This window comes from Ciona intestinalis, chromosome 9 (assembly GCF_000224145.3).
Source record: "Ciona intestinalis chromosome 9, KH, whole genome shotgun sequence".
Lineage (NCBI taxonomy): Eukaryota > Metazoa > Chordata > Ascidiacea > Phlebobranchia > Cionidae > Ciona > Ciona intestinalis.
The window spans coordinates 1,933,733-1,945,789 of record NC_020174.2 but is presented as its reverse complement, the minus strand read 5'-3'; the positions used below and the strand labels follow the sequence as shown (position 1 = coordinate 1,945,789).

Genomic DNA, 12,057 nt, shown 5'->3' with positions numbered 1-12,057 from the left:
GTACTGAGTGTCATTTGATTACTATGCAAGCTCCTATTGGCACCGTACAAGCAATTAATGTTTATTCTTTAGGTTAAAACTTCTTGAGAAGAATCGGGAAGAAGATTGGAAGAGAAGAGTGAAGAAGGATAATCACTCAAGCGTGAAGAGCTTAGGAGAGAGAATGAGTAAACTGCAGGGGAATGAAGAGAAATGGAAGGTAGGTAGAAACTTAAACAATGAGTGTGAACATATGAGTTGCGACTTATAAGTTTTCCAACACTTTTACGGCCCCTTTTATGAAACCTACAAAACTGGCACCTTTTTCTATGGAGTGAAGCATGTTTGGTCATTCCCATAGTAGGCCACTGTGTGTGATCTCAACTCACTATATTATGAAGTTTATGTGAAACGTGACCATCAGTTTAAAAAATTTCAAACACAACTATTTCAGCACTTGTCATTATTTTATTATCTAGAGTTCCAAGCCTGACACAACTGTGAAAGTTCAGCGAGAATCAGCCACGAGCAAAGCAAACATAAGCGATCGATTGAATTTAATTATCGCAAACTCCGAAAAATGGAAGGAAAAGTCAGGAAAACAGAATGATGCAACTCAGTTTACTGTTCATGCAAAAGCTCATAAACGTGGTAAGTGTTTTCATTCAAAGTTGTAATGTCATAGTAAATTAAGGTTTAAAAAGACATGTCAAAAATGTGTTTACAATTACTCGGTTTACCTTTTGATTAATTAAATAGCTTAGAGTAACAAATGACAGCTTTACTTGAATAGTTCCCAAATACTGTGTGTTTTAACGGCTGCTGTTTTGCTGCCATTATTTTGTTGATAATACCTTTTCTGCATTATTTTAATTACTTGGTCTTCACTACTGTATCAAAGACATATGCCAAATTTACGATTGTTTAATCTCACGATTTTGACCTACTACATTTTTGTCACTAGAGGGCAGCACAGGTGTCCCAATCGCCTCCTCTCCATCTTTGAAGAGGAAAGTCCTCCCTGTTGCCGTGAGCAACGAGCCGGTGATCACGATTGACGATGTCAAGAATGATGAACCGAGTTTGAACAAACTTTCCGAAGTTTTGAAGTTATCACAGAAAGGATTAGAGGAAGATGTTATTAAGGTGATAATGATGTCATAGAGTAAATTTCTGCTGAAAATGATCGATTATTTCCACTTTTTAATCTGATTTTTTCAATTTTTGTCTAATATTTCCAGTTCTATCAATTTAAATCTAATACTTCCAGTGGTATATAGTATTTCCCTTATTATACCTAATATTCCGTTTTTTATCTAATACTTTCATTTTTATGTAATGTTTATACCTTTTATCTAATACTTCCTTTTTTTAAATAACAAAATTGTTTATAGAAATTGGAAGAAACAACTCAAGAAATCCCGATGATGGACGACCATGAATTCAACTCTTTCTTTTCTTCGTCATCTCCTCTCATCCATTCTAACGGAGTCTCAGAAGAAGTTCATGAGAATGGGAACGAAGAAACAGAAAATACCCAGGATTCCTGGATGGAAATTGAGGAGACTTTTAAAGTTGATGTAAATATTTCATGTTCAGAATATGAATGAATTTATTTATCCTCGTGCGGCAGCAATGACAGTAGTTATAGCACAAGTGTTCTTCATACACCTCATGTCCTTTTACCAGTTACCACATTTGTAACTTTGTTTTGTCGATTTTTTTTCTGTATGGCAAACAATTTGGACACTTCATTAGGATTGGTATTTGTTTAACTTAGCGGTTAACATTAATAACATTAAAAGGTCTTATTTCAAAGTTAGTATCATAATGTATTGTTTATGAATCACAGAGAAACACCAAGTTATCCGACATCGGTCGATTAAAGTCGAGAGTAAAACGTCCAACTGCACGAAATAAACGCTCGGCAAGAAATCCACTAAAAGCTTTAGCTGCAAGGGAAGATATAAAGGTAACAATATATTTATAGGATATTGTAATAAACTATATATATATAGTTTTTTTTCTCTTTGTCAGGTTACAGTGCATTTGTTAATTGACGTTGGCCCCCTTTTTTATTTTTGACATTTGCACATTTTAGTTTAAGAATAAATTAGTTGCCATAGTGGAAAGATTGAATTTTGTGTCTTTTGTGGTAAAAGTTATGAAATGTATTTGTAATATTTAATTTTTCCAGCAATCTTACACTGAGCAGAGATCTAATATTAGCAAACTAGAACAGCAGCGTCTTGCCAGTTTGCGTGGCAACCATTTTACTTCAGCTGCGTTAGCTGGTCTTGCTTACAAAGCTGACTTTAGCAAGGTGAGATATTAAACGTTATTCTTGTATGTTTTATGTATAAAACTCAAAGTAATGTGTTAATACTTTTATACTGCAAAATGCAAACTGAGTTAAATGGAACACAGAGCCATTTTTACAATAAAAGAAATAAACTGTATGTAAGTGTATTGTGTAATTGCTTCAGCCTAGTGGTCTTGGTTTTATTCAAATTGTCAGCATACATTACAAAAACGAACGAAAAGAATCACCTCAAAAAAAAACACCCACAAAGTCTGTAGTAACTCACAAGCATGCATGAGGTGTACGAAACAGAACACCTTGTAAAAACTGTTGTTGCTCATTCTGCGAGAATAAAATTTACATTCTCTTCTTTAATAATTAATGTAATTTATTCACCAGGTAAACTTGAAAAGTACAAAAACTCAGCCAGCTTTTACAGCAAGTGATCTGCAACCCTGGAGTGATAAGATGTTGCTCAGGTTTGAATAAATAGAATTATATAAGTTTTGTCCAATTTCGTGGTACAGCAGTTAAAGTGCCCATATTTAAGTAAACCAGAGGGTAGGGGTTCGAGGCTAGACGCTGCTACCATTGTGGGTGTGTGTGTCTATGTGCAAGACAACTCATAATAATTGATCCAATCATACAAAGACCTGTATGCTGGCATGAGGTGTATGAAATAAGACACCCATTTTGGATTTCCTAAAGTTTCCCTATCATATAAAGGATTAATTAATTTCATTCATTTGTCATTTAAACACCTTTTTTCTTGGTTTTAAACGAAGAAATTTTGATTTTAAATACTGGATTAACTTAAAAAGGACTATCTTACAATATACCGGGAAACAAAAGTAACAGAATTTATTTTCCGATTGGCTAATTCAGGGTCAAAGGTCGGCGTCATGTTCAAACACGATTGGTGGAGCCATGTGCCGCTTCACTGAACAGCGGAGATGCTTTTCTTCTCGTCATGACAACCAAACTTTACGCTTGGTTTGGTGAATTTTCGAACGTAATCGAAAAAGTGAAAGTTCAGGTGATTACCAATTTGCTTTAAAGTAACAAAATGCAAATGATAAAAGAGTATTTTTATATTATTCCATTTATAAAATATGCTATCTAAACATTTTAGCATAAACTTTTTTATAGTTTTTTTTAGAATTGTATAAAATATATCTTTTTTTATAGTTTGCTATATAATTATACCAATTATCCTAATGTGCCAGAAACTTAAAAAAGATTGACAATGTTTACATGAATTTTCAGGAGATAGCAGATTACATAATACACAAAGGTGATCTAGGATCAAAAGCAACATCACTTACAATCATTGATGAATTAAAATCTTCAGCTTTTAAATCAAAAGAATTTTTCTCTCATATCGGTGGAATGTAAGTTTATAACTTGTTTTAAATTTTTTGTATTTTGCTGTTCATTTAATTTTTGATCAATTTTATATTAATATGACTTTATTATTTCAATCGAAGAGATAAAATTTCATGTTATGTCTTATATGATATTTATGTGATTGTGGCACTAGCATGTTTTTTTTGCCCATGAAGTTGGATGATTTTCGCAACTAAATAACATTATTTATTTAAATAAACAAGAGATCACACAGATCTAATGCATGAGCACGGTATAAACTAATTAGCATAGTATTAATTGCCCCTATCACTACAATGGTCGACTGAGATCGATCAAAAACAAATCAAAAGTTTAATTGGTGTATTTTAACTCATTAAATTTAAGACGTATAAGGATTGAAAGTTTGGTAAAGAATATGTGTGAATACGCTTTGTACAACTCCTGTACCATGTGTTGACATGTAAACTTACACCAGTTAACCTTGTCGTTGCTTAAAAACGTTTGTTTTTGTGAATTTGCGTAAACCGTAATCTCGCAGCATTATAGGTAATTTTAGAAGTTAATATTATTCATATTATGGCGGCTGCATAATGATTTATTGCGAGCGGTAAACTAAAAGGCGAAGAAACGAGAGACGCGGTGTTTATACCAAAGATAACGATAAGAAAAAGGCACTCGTCCACGCTTAGGTGCACACACGCTAATTGTGCGGTTTTAAATTTGAAAATTTAGTCTAAAAATTATAAATATATATTACGATTTGATTTCAATCAAGAGATTAAAGAAAATGCTAGAATTGAGAATTAGGATAAGTGTGGAAAAAAATCGCCCTATCAGCAACAACAACAAAGCCAAGAACAACTGTTCGACGAAAAAGGATCTATATGACCACTACCGTGCTCGAAAAATGGGGGTGCTACTATATTTAAAATATTTTATTTGAAAATTTGTTTAAAAATATTTTTCTATACCAGTGGTGAGTTTCAGCCATATGGTGGCGACCAAGAGGACGAGTTATACGAAGTTAACGCAGAAGCTGCAATTAAATCTTACAAACTTGAAGTATGTTTAAGTTCTATTATCAGTTCTAATTTTTGTTAGTTTCTTTGTGATAATCTTAATCTGTGGCAAAGTGGTTAACAAATCACTGAAAAAGGTAGATATATGATAACTCGTAAACGGGCACAAGCTGTGAAACTAAACAACCGTGTTACAACCACAGTTTTTTGCTCTGCCTAGCCGGAATAAACAAGTTACATTCATTCGTTCATTAGTTACATTCAATCAGAAAATAAAAAAAATACTTACTTGTTTACCCTTCTTTTTTACTGTAGGATTCTAAACTGGTCCCCTATAAAGAATCGTGGGGCAAACTACCGACCATGGCAGCATTGAATAGCTTGGATACTTATGTGTTTGACTTTGGTGCAGAGATGTATATATGGCAGGGAAAAGAGGTGAGAATTTACATTTATTATTATATTATAATACAGTTGCTGTAACTTAGTTTTATTAACCCACTAAAACTAAATTACTCTACCTATTCCTTGTTACCAACAACACTGTTTTCCACTGATCTTTAATCCTTAACCTTTATGCATTGAGAGTTTGTATTATTGAGGTACCATGTCAGTAACTGTTAATACACAACTCTTATTTTGGCGCTGTGGCACAGTGGTTAGCAACCAAACTCTAGCCATGAGAATATAGTTTTGAGGCTGGACACTGCTACCATTGTGGAAATATGTGTTTTTGGGCAAGATACTTAATCTCAATTACTTAGCTATATGGTAATTCAATAAAACAATTTCCCATAAATAAGTTACTTATGTGGTACTCGGTGCTCACCACCAAGAATAAACAAGATACATTTATTCGATCACCAACAACAACAAATTCATTCATTCATTCATTAATCTCCAAATTCTGCACCACATTACCAGGTTTCATTCAACGACCGTCAACTTGCTGTACGACTTGCACGAACATTATGGGACCAAGGTTACGATTATACTGATGTTGGGTTCTGTCCGTTTGTTCCCATTAAAGATGGTTGCAACAATCTTAAAGGTTCAAGACCTGAATGGGGTTTATTTGCAAGGTAAAAATATGTTTGATTTTTTTAAATTTTGACGGATCTGTTAGGCTTACATACATGGTCAACAACTTAATTTAAAAAAAAATTCTTAAAACTTAAACATATAATTTGTATAGTGACCAAAACTTCCATAAATATTTTCTGGAGTGATTTGTAATAATGGTCAATTGGTTATTTGTGCTTTTTGATTTGGGGATATTTTTGCACTAGTAGAAAAAGTATATGTATAATGTTATCTTGTAAAGATAAAAGATGAAAATTATACGACAAAAAAAAATTTAAAAAAAAAGTTTTTATTTGAATTTTTTTCAGAGTAAATGAGAACTTGGAAACCTCATTGGTGCAAGAGAAGTTTGAGGATTGGTCGAATATTTCACGTGAAATTGGTGATCGTGATGATATCATGAGAGAAACATCACGTGGTCATATTGCTGCTGAGATGAAAACTAAGGTTTTATTTACAGATGAAGTTAAACACTGATTTTTTTCTGTTTTGTTATTTATACGTGGGAAAAACTGCTTTTATATTATTTTAATTTAGGTTGGATGAGTGTTAATTACAGTCATGTTTATGCTATTTACAGTAAAAGCATTATTTGGTGGTATTGGAATAAGCCATTATTAAACCAACCCAAATTAAATGCCTAACCAGTACCACTTTATAGTCCAACCTCTTATTTTTTATATTTTATTGCGTTAGCATTAGCAACGACTAAAAAATCATCATATAAAAAGATTTCTTAGAGACGCATGTCACATTTACAATTGTTATGCATTAACCATCTACTTATTGCAGGTTTCCATTAAACCCGAGATGGTGGCGTGCGATGTCAAGTTATTACGCAGTGAAAGGTTACAACCTCTTCCCCTACATTTGGAAGGTATGTGTCGTATGAATAAAGTTAAACAAGTTACATTTATGTTTGTAGGTAAGGTAACACTGACAGATTTGACAAACTGTAAAATTGTTAATAAATTGTCGTTGGCGTATGTTTATGTCATGGATCGTGTAAGATTATAATTATAAGACACTAGATGTATGACTACACCATGTGTGTACAGTTTAAAAGAAAGCATCCACTTTATAACTTAACAGTGAGCATGAGGTTCAGGAATACACAATGTGTGTTTGATGTATAGGAAGACTTGTAAAGGACACCCATGTTATAACTCGACTGTGAGCATGAGGTGTATGAATAGTTGAATACCCCATGCACTTTTATTGTATGATCAAACACATATGCCATCACTTGACACATAGCATAAGGTTAACAATATACTCATTAATAAACAGGTCACAACTTATGGAGAGGTCATGGTCACATGTACGATGACGATGGTCGTGGCTTACTTGTTGTAACAAGTTCCGTTGACACCTGGTATGCAACTGACAAAAATATGGTGAAAGTTGAAGAACCAAACCAAGGAGTTTTTCACAGGTATTGAATAAATAAAAGTAACTTGCTTTATCCTCACATGATAGAGCAATATCAGTTGATAAATCACACGTGTTCTGTTTCATACACCTCACCTCGTGCGTGTTACCAGGAATGTAACTTTGCAGGTGTTTTTTTGATATTTTTATATATGGCTGAAAATTTAAAAAAATTCTGAAAAATTTAACTCAATTGTGATTACTGGGTTGGAGCAATTGCATGTATTGTTTTTCCCAAAGACACATACATACACACATGGATCATGTTAGTAGAATTTTTTTGCAAAAGCTTTATAACATTTACACTAAGTCTGGCAGCAGCAGTTCATTTTGAAATATTTATTACAGGAGTGAAACCTATGTTGTGAGATGGAAGTACGTTGTATCAAGCACGGGCAAGTGGCTTGCAAGTAAATCTAAGCCTGGGTCTGATTTAAAATCAGCGGTGAATGGACGTGAACGCACAGCTTACTTTTTATGGGCGGGACGAGATTCTTCAGTGAATGAAAAAGGGGCTTCAGCTTTAATGGCAACTGAGATAGATACACATGGTGGACCTCAGGTACAGTGTGGGCTATAGTCTGTTTTTACGCACACTTTTCTGCCAATTTAATGTTTGTTATATTGCAACTCAATATGAGTTCATTTATTTTGGGTTTAGCAGCCACAAGTTTTGGGTTTAGCAGCCACAAATAGTTTTAACCTCTGCAGGTTTTTACGACTGTGGTTTTGCTGTTAATACTTTTCTCTTTGTTGTTTTAATTAATGATTAATATATTGGTGAGAATAAATTTTGGTTGACAGATGACAGTACATGAAGGTCGTGAACCTGCAGCGATGCGACAATGTTTTGGTGGCCGAATGCTGGTGGTGGATGGCAAGATTGGGAAGAGAGATGGATTTTACAGGTGTGTGGCGTGGTGTGTTTATGTTATGTATATAGTAAGGTGTGGAAGGACGGGACACTATTAGCAAATAATATTCAAATATCCTGATTGTGTTTTAAACAATTAACAACGGTCTATAAAAGTTGTGAGGGCATTTTATAAGTCTTATACTTAAATTTCATATTTTTTTCATACTACCTTTGAAAATAATGGTTAAAGAATTTTGACCTGTAGTGAACTTTTTTTTTATCTTAGTTGGAAACTCTTCTGTATGAAAGGAACATCCTCTGATGAAGCAACTTTATATCAGGTAAATGTTTGTAACCTGTGTGTCAATCAACATCTTACTAGTCAAAAATTTTATAATAAAGAGCCAGAAAGAAATCTTCGTATAGGACATTTGTTGAAATATTGATATTAAATCCTAGGTGCCTAATTTACTATTTTTTATCATTTAATTTTAAAAAAATGTCCAAATTTCAGATTCCATGTGAAAGTCAATCCCTTCGTTCTCGTTCATCGTTGATGTTGTTAAACGGAAGATTAGGGAAGATCGTTGTTTGGCACGGAAAGTTTTCACCTCAGATTACTCGAAAGTTGATTACAGAAGCTGCTAACAAGGTGAAAGAATATTTTATTATTAACTTTTTATTATTTTATCAATTTTTACTTTTTTAAATGCTTAAATGGAACTTATTTATATTTAGGGCAACTTTATAGAAAATTAATTTAGATGCAACAAATTAATACAAAATAAGTGATTAAAGTTTTTAGACAAAAATCCTTAACTGGATGAATCATAAATATCACTTTTTAATTCTTCTGTAAATAAATCCTTGTATACTTCTTTAAAAAGTAGACACACTTTCGTAAGTGTTAAACCTTGAACCTAGTATCTTCTGACTAAGAAGTGAAGGCCCCAAATTATATTTATATTTAGATCAAAGAAGAGAAACCATTATATCTTGGTTTCCGTAGCAACTGTAAGAGTGTTGAGTTCAGTGAATGTGAAGAAGGAAGTGAGAATCAGGATGTTGCTGAAGGTAACTTTTGGGAATTAAAAATACACAAAAACAATTTTTTTTATTGTTTTTTGAGCATATTTTTAAGCAGTAGTAATTACCAGAAGTTAAAAAACTTCTAAAAATGGCAAAAAAAACACAACAATTTGGCCAAAAATCAAACCTAAAAATTCAAAAACTATGAATTATTCCTAATTTGTTTTCTTATTTTATTTTGATTGACAGGTATTGGTCGGATACGACGAACCAAGTACATGAGTTTGTTGGAAACAACTGATGATAAATTAATTCCTCCTCGTGCGTGGCATCTACTACCCTCTGGTGACGAGTTTATCTCCCAAGAACTCCACCCGGTAACAGAATTTCCAAGTGATGAAGAAGAAAAAAACGATGTTGAATTTTTTCCACTTGTTCAAGAACAGTTTAAAGAACTAATGCAACCAGGTAAGGGTTATTATAGGCGTAATGTTGGGGTGCATGGTATTACATACCTTAAGCTTTGAAGCAGGGTGATATTGTGTTTTACCACCCCAGTGGTGTTTGATGTTTAAAAATATAAGCAGAGCTAAATTATTGCCACATTAATCTATGAGGTGCATTTTAACAATGCTACCCCAGATTTTGTTTGAAATTTACCTAAATTTGTTTAAAATTTATTTAAAATTAAAACTAAAAGTTAGGTTTTTAATCAAACTTCGTAAAATTAAACTTTCAATCAATCTGAATAAATGAAACTTTGTAAAATTAATGCAGCATTTGTGTTGGTTGAAACAACTGAGGGAGTTTATTTATGGCAAAGTGAGGTTGGTGAAAGTATGAAAGGTTCGGGGAAACGACAGTTTGATATTAGTCGACGGCTTGCCCTGGAAACTACTGTCAATTATTGTAAAGGTTTGTTTGTTAATGATGGTTAGCACCCAGCGTACCTGTAGACCACAGTGTGAGGTTTAACGCTGCTATCATTCTGGATGTATGTGTCCCCTTGTGTAAAAAACTTAACAGAATTTGCTCCAACCCAGTAGTGGTTTGTCTAAATTGTCAACTGTAACCCCAAAGTTACATACGTGGTAACTCGTAAGCGGGCACAAAGTGTATGAAACAGAATGCTTGTGTTATAATGACTGTCATTGCTCTGTAAAGAAAAAAGTTACGCTCATTTAAAAAAAAACTATATTAAAAGTGAAACTTTGGTAACTATTAAAAAATATTATTGTGTAACATTTTTTCACAGAATATCGATCCGATTTCACGCCAATGTTAATTCATGAACTTCATGAACCGATTGAATTCACCAACTCATTCCTCGTTTGGATGGAAAGTAAAAAGAAACTTTCATTTGAAGAAAGAGTAAGTTGTGGGTGTGTGGTAATGTGCGAGGTTATAACTTTATTAATGTATTGTCAATTGCTATGTGTGGTTATGATATAGATGTGCCATACCATACCACAAATTTATGTATCTGCTTAAAATATAGTAGATCAAGTTAATAAAACAATGAAGAGAAGGGAATTGGCATTAAATCGATATCCGTTAAAACAAGCTAGGTATAAAAGCAATTTGAAATAAAAGTGTGGTTGCTGAACCCACAAAACTGTATAAACTGACTCATACTAACTTGTTTAGTAAAAACAAATTAACGTTTAAATAAAAGAAAAATGTTTTAGACTTGTATCTTCTAAGCATAAATGTTTGAAACCATCACATAAGTTGTAGTCTCGCTACCGAAAGTGGATAAGTGATCTACAAATAAATAAAGTGCTACTTGATGCGGAATCTAATATTTCTTTCTACAGCGAGCAAATAAACCAACCTCAGTTAGTGAAATCCTATCAACATTATCTCGACTAACATACAGCATAGAGGAACTAAGAGCCACTCCCCTGCCTGAAGGTGTGGATCCAAACCACCTTGAAACTTATCTATCACAGTCAGACTTTGAAAAACTATTCCAAATTTCCAAAGTAGAATTTTACGACATGCCACCTTGGAAACAAAGCAAGTTACGAAAAGAGAAAAATTTATTCTGAAATTTTTTCCTGATATTCTTTCAGAGGTGAAGTCCTCTATCATTGCCCAGTTTTTGCTCCTTAGAAGTTTGTGTGGCACAGCATAAGAGACCACTGCATCATAAACAACATCTGTTGTTTCATTTATCTTTCTATTTCTTACAGCAGCACTGTTCACTGACCACTATATCGTTAAGCCAACCCGTCACTCAAGTGATATCTACTTTTTTTGTACATTATAACATCATAGTCCTGCTGTTTCTATGTTACATTGCACTTTAAAGTTTTGCCTTTTTCCCAGCATGGAATTTAAATGGCCTTTACGTCACATAAAATGTTTCCAAAGTAATTGTTCCCAATAATTTCAAATTATTCTATGCATATACAGACAAGCTGCTCTTTGGTGATGGTGGTTCCGCTTAATAGTTTCAATAATTACTCAGTTTCTAATTCGTTTCAAGCCTTTATTTTATTTCCATACTTTCAGCAGATCAATTTAAAGTGAAAACAGCAACAGATAATTAAAATAACATTTTCCACAGGTATTTCCATATTCTATATAAGTTTAAAACAACAACATGCTTCCCAAAGTTATTTGTTGCTTTAAACAACACAGCAATATGATGTAAGCATTAATTTGTACATCGTGATTATTATATCTTCATTGATTATCTGTAAATTGTATGTTCACTTGCAATAAACACGAGGCCGTGCATAAAGTCTGTTGTTTCATCTGTACCAACATGAGTTGGTAACTAGATACAAAAATATATGTTGTTCAATATATAACACGCTTGGACATTCCTTGTGTGACAAAATGTCTTAGTGGGACAAATGTTCCACCAAGACCAAAGGAAAACTCAATGTCTATAACAAAAAAATGTCTGTGCAAAGATTATACACTGGGGTTGCATTTTTGGCTACCAACTAAACTGGTCGCCGCCTAAAGCAACTGAATAA

The 12,057-nt window shown here is 33.2% G+C and overlaps 1 protein-coding gene across 1 annotated transcript; it reads left to right on the top strand.

The window, feature by feature from the left end:
• The first annotated feature begins 71 nt into the window (after window positions 1-71).
• LOC100179606 (supervillin-like) lies at window positions 72-11,816 on the top strand. Its single transcript, XM_026835790.1, has 24 exons — window positions 72-199; window positions 459-630; window positions 944-1,125; window positions 1,374-1,559; window positions 1,832-1,951; window positions 2,177-2,302; window positions 2,681-2,760; window positions 3,167-3,317; window positions 3,548-3,672; window positions 4,624-4,711; window positions 4,984-5,106; window positions 5,593-5,750; window positions 6,060-6,198; window positions 6,544-6,628; window positions 7,042-7,186; window positions 7,531-7,744; window positions 7,987-8,090; window positions 8,325-8,379; window positions 8,553-8,690; window positions 9,010-9,112; window positions 9,317-9,535; window positions 9,845-9,982; window positions 10,323-10,438; window positions 10,885-11,816. The coding sequence occupies exons 1-24, from the start codon at window positions 164-166 to the stop codon at window positions 11,116-11,118; spliced, it is 3,237 nt and encodes a 1,078-aa protein (XP_026691591.1). The 5' UTR covers window positions 72-163; the 3' UTR covers window positions 11,119-11,816.
• Window positions 11,817-12,057: the final 241 nt, after the last annotated feature.

What these genes read in the sequence shown, in the direction of transcription:
- LOC100179606 (XM_026835790.1), top strand. Translation starts at nt 164, where the DNA reads ATGAGTAAACTGCAGGGGAATGAAGAGAAATGGAAG. An exon ending in TCGAAAAAGTGAAAGTTCAG is followed by an intron (nt 3,318 to 3,547) that starts GTGATTACCAAT and finishes ATGAATTTTCAG; the next exon opens with GAGATAGCAGATTACATAAT. An exon ending in TAAAGAACTAATGCAACCAG is followed by an intron (nt 9,536 to 9,844) that starts GTAAGGGTTATT and finishes AAATTAATGCAG; the next exon opens with CATTTGTGTTGGTTGAAACA.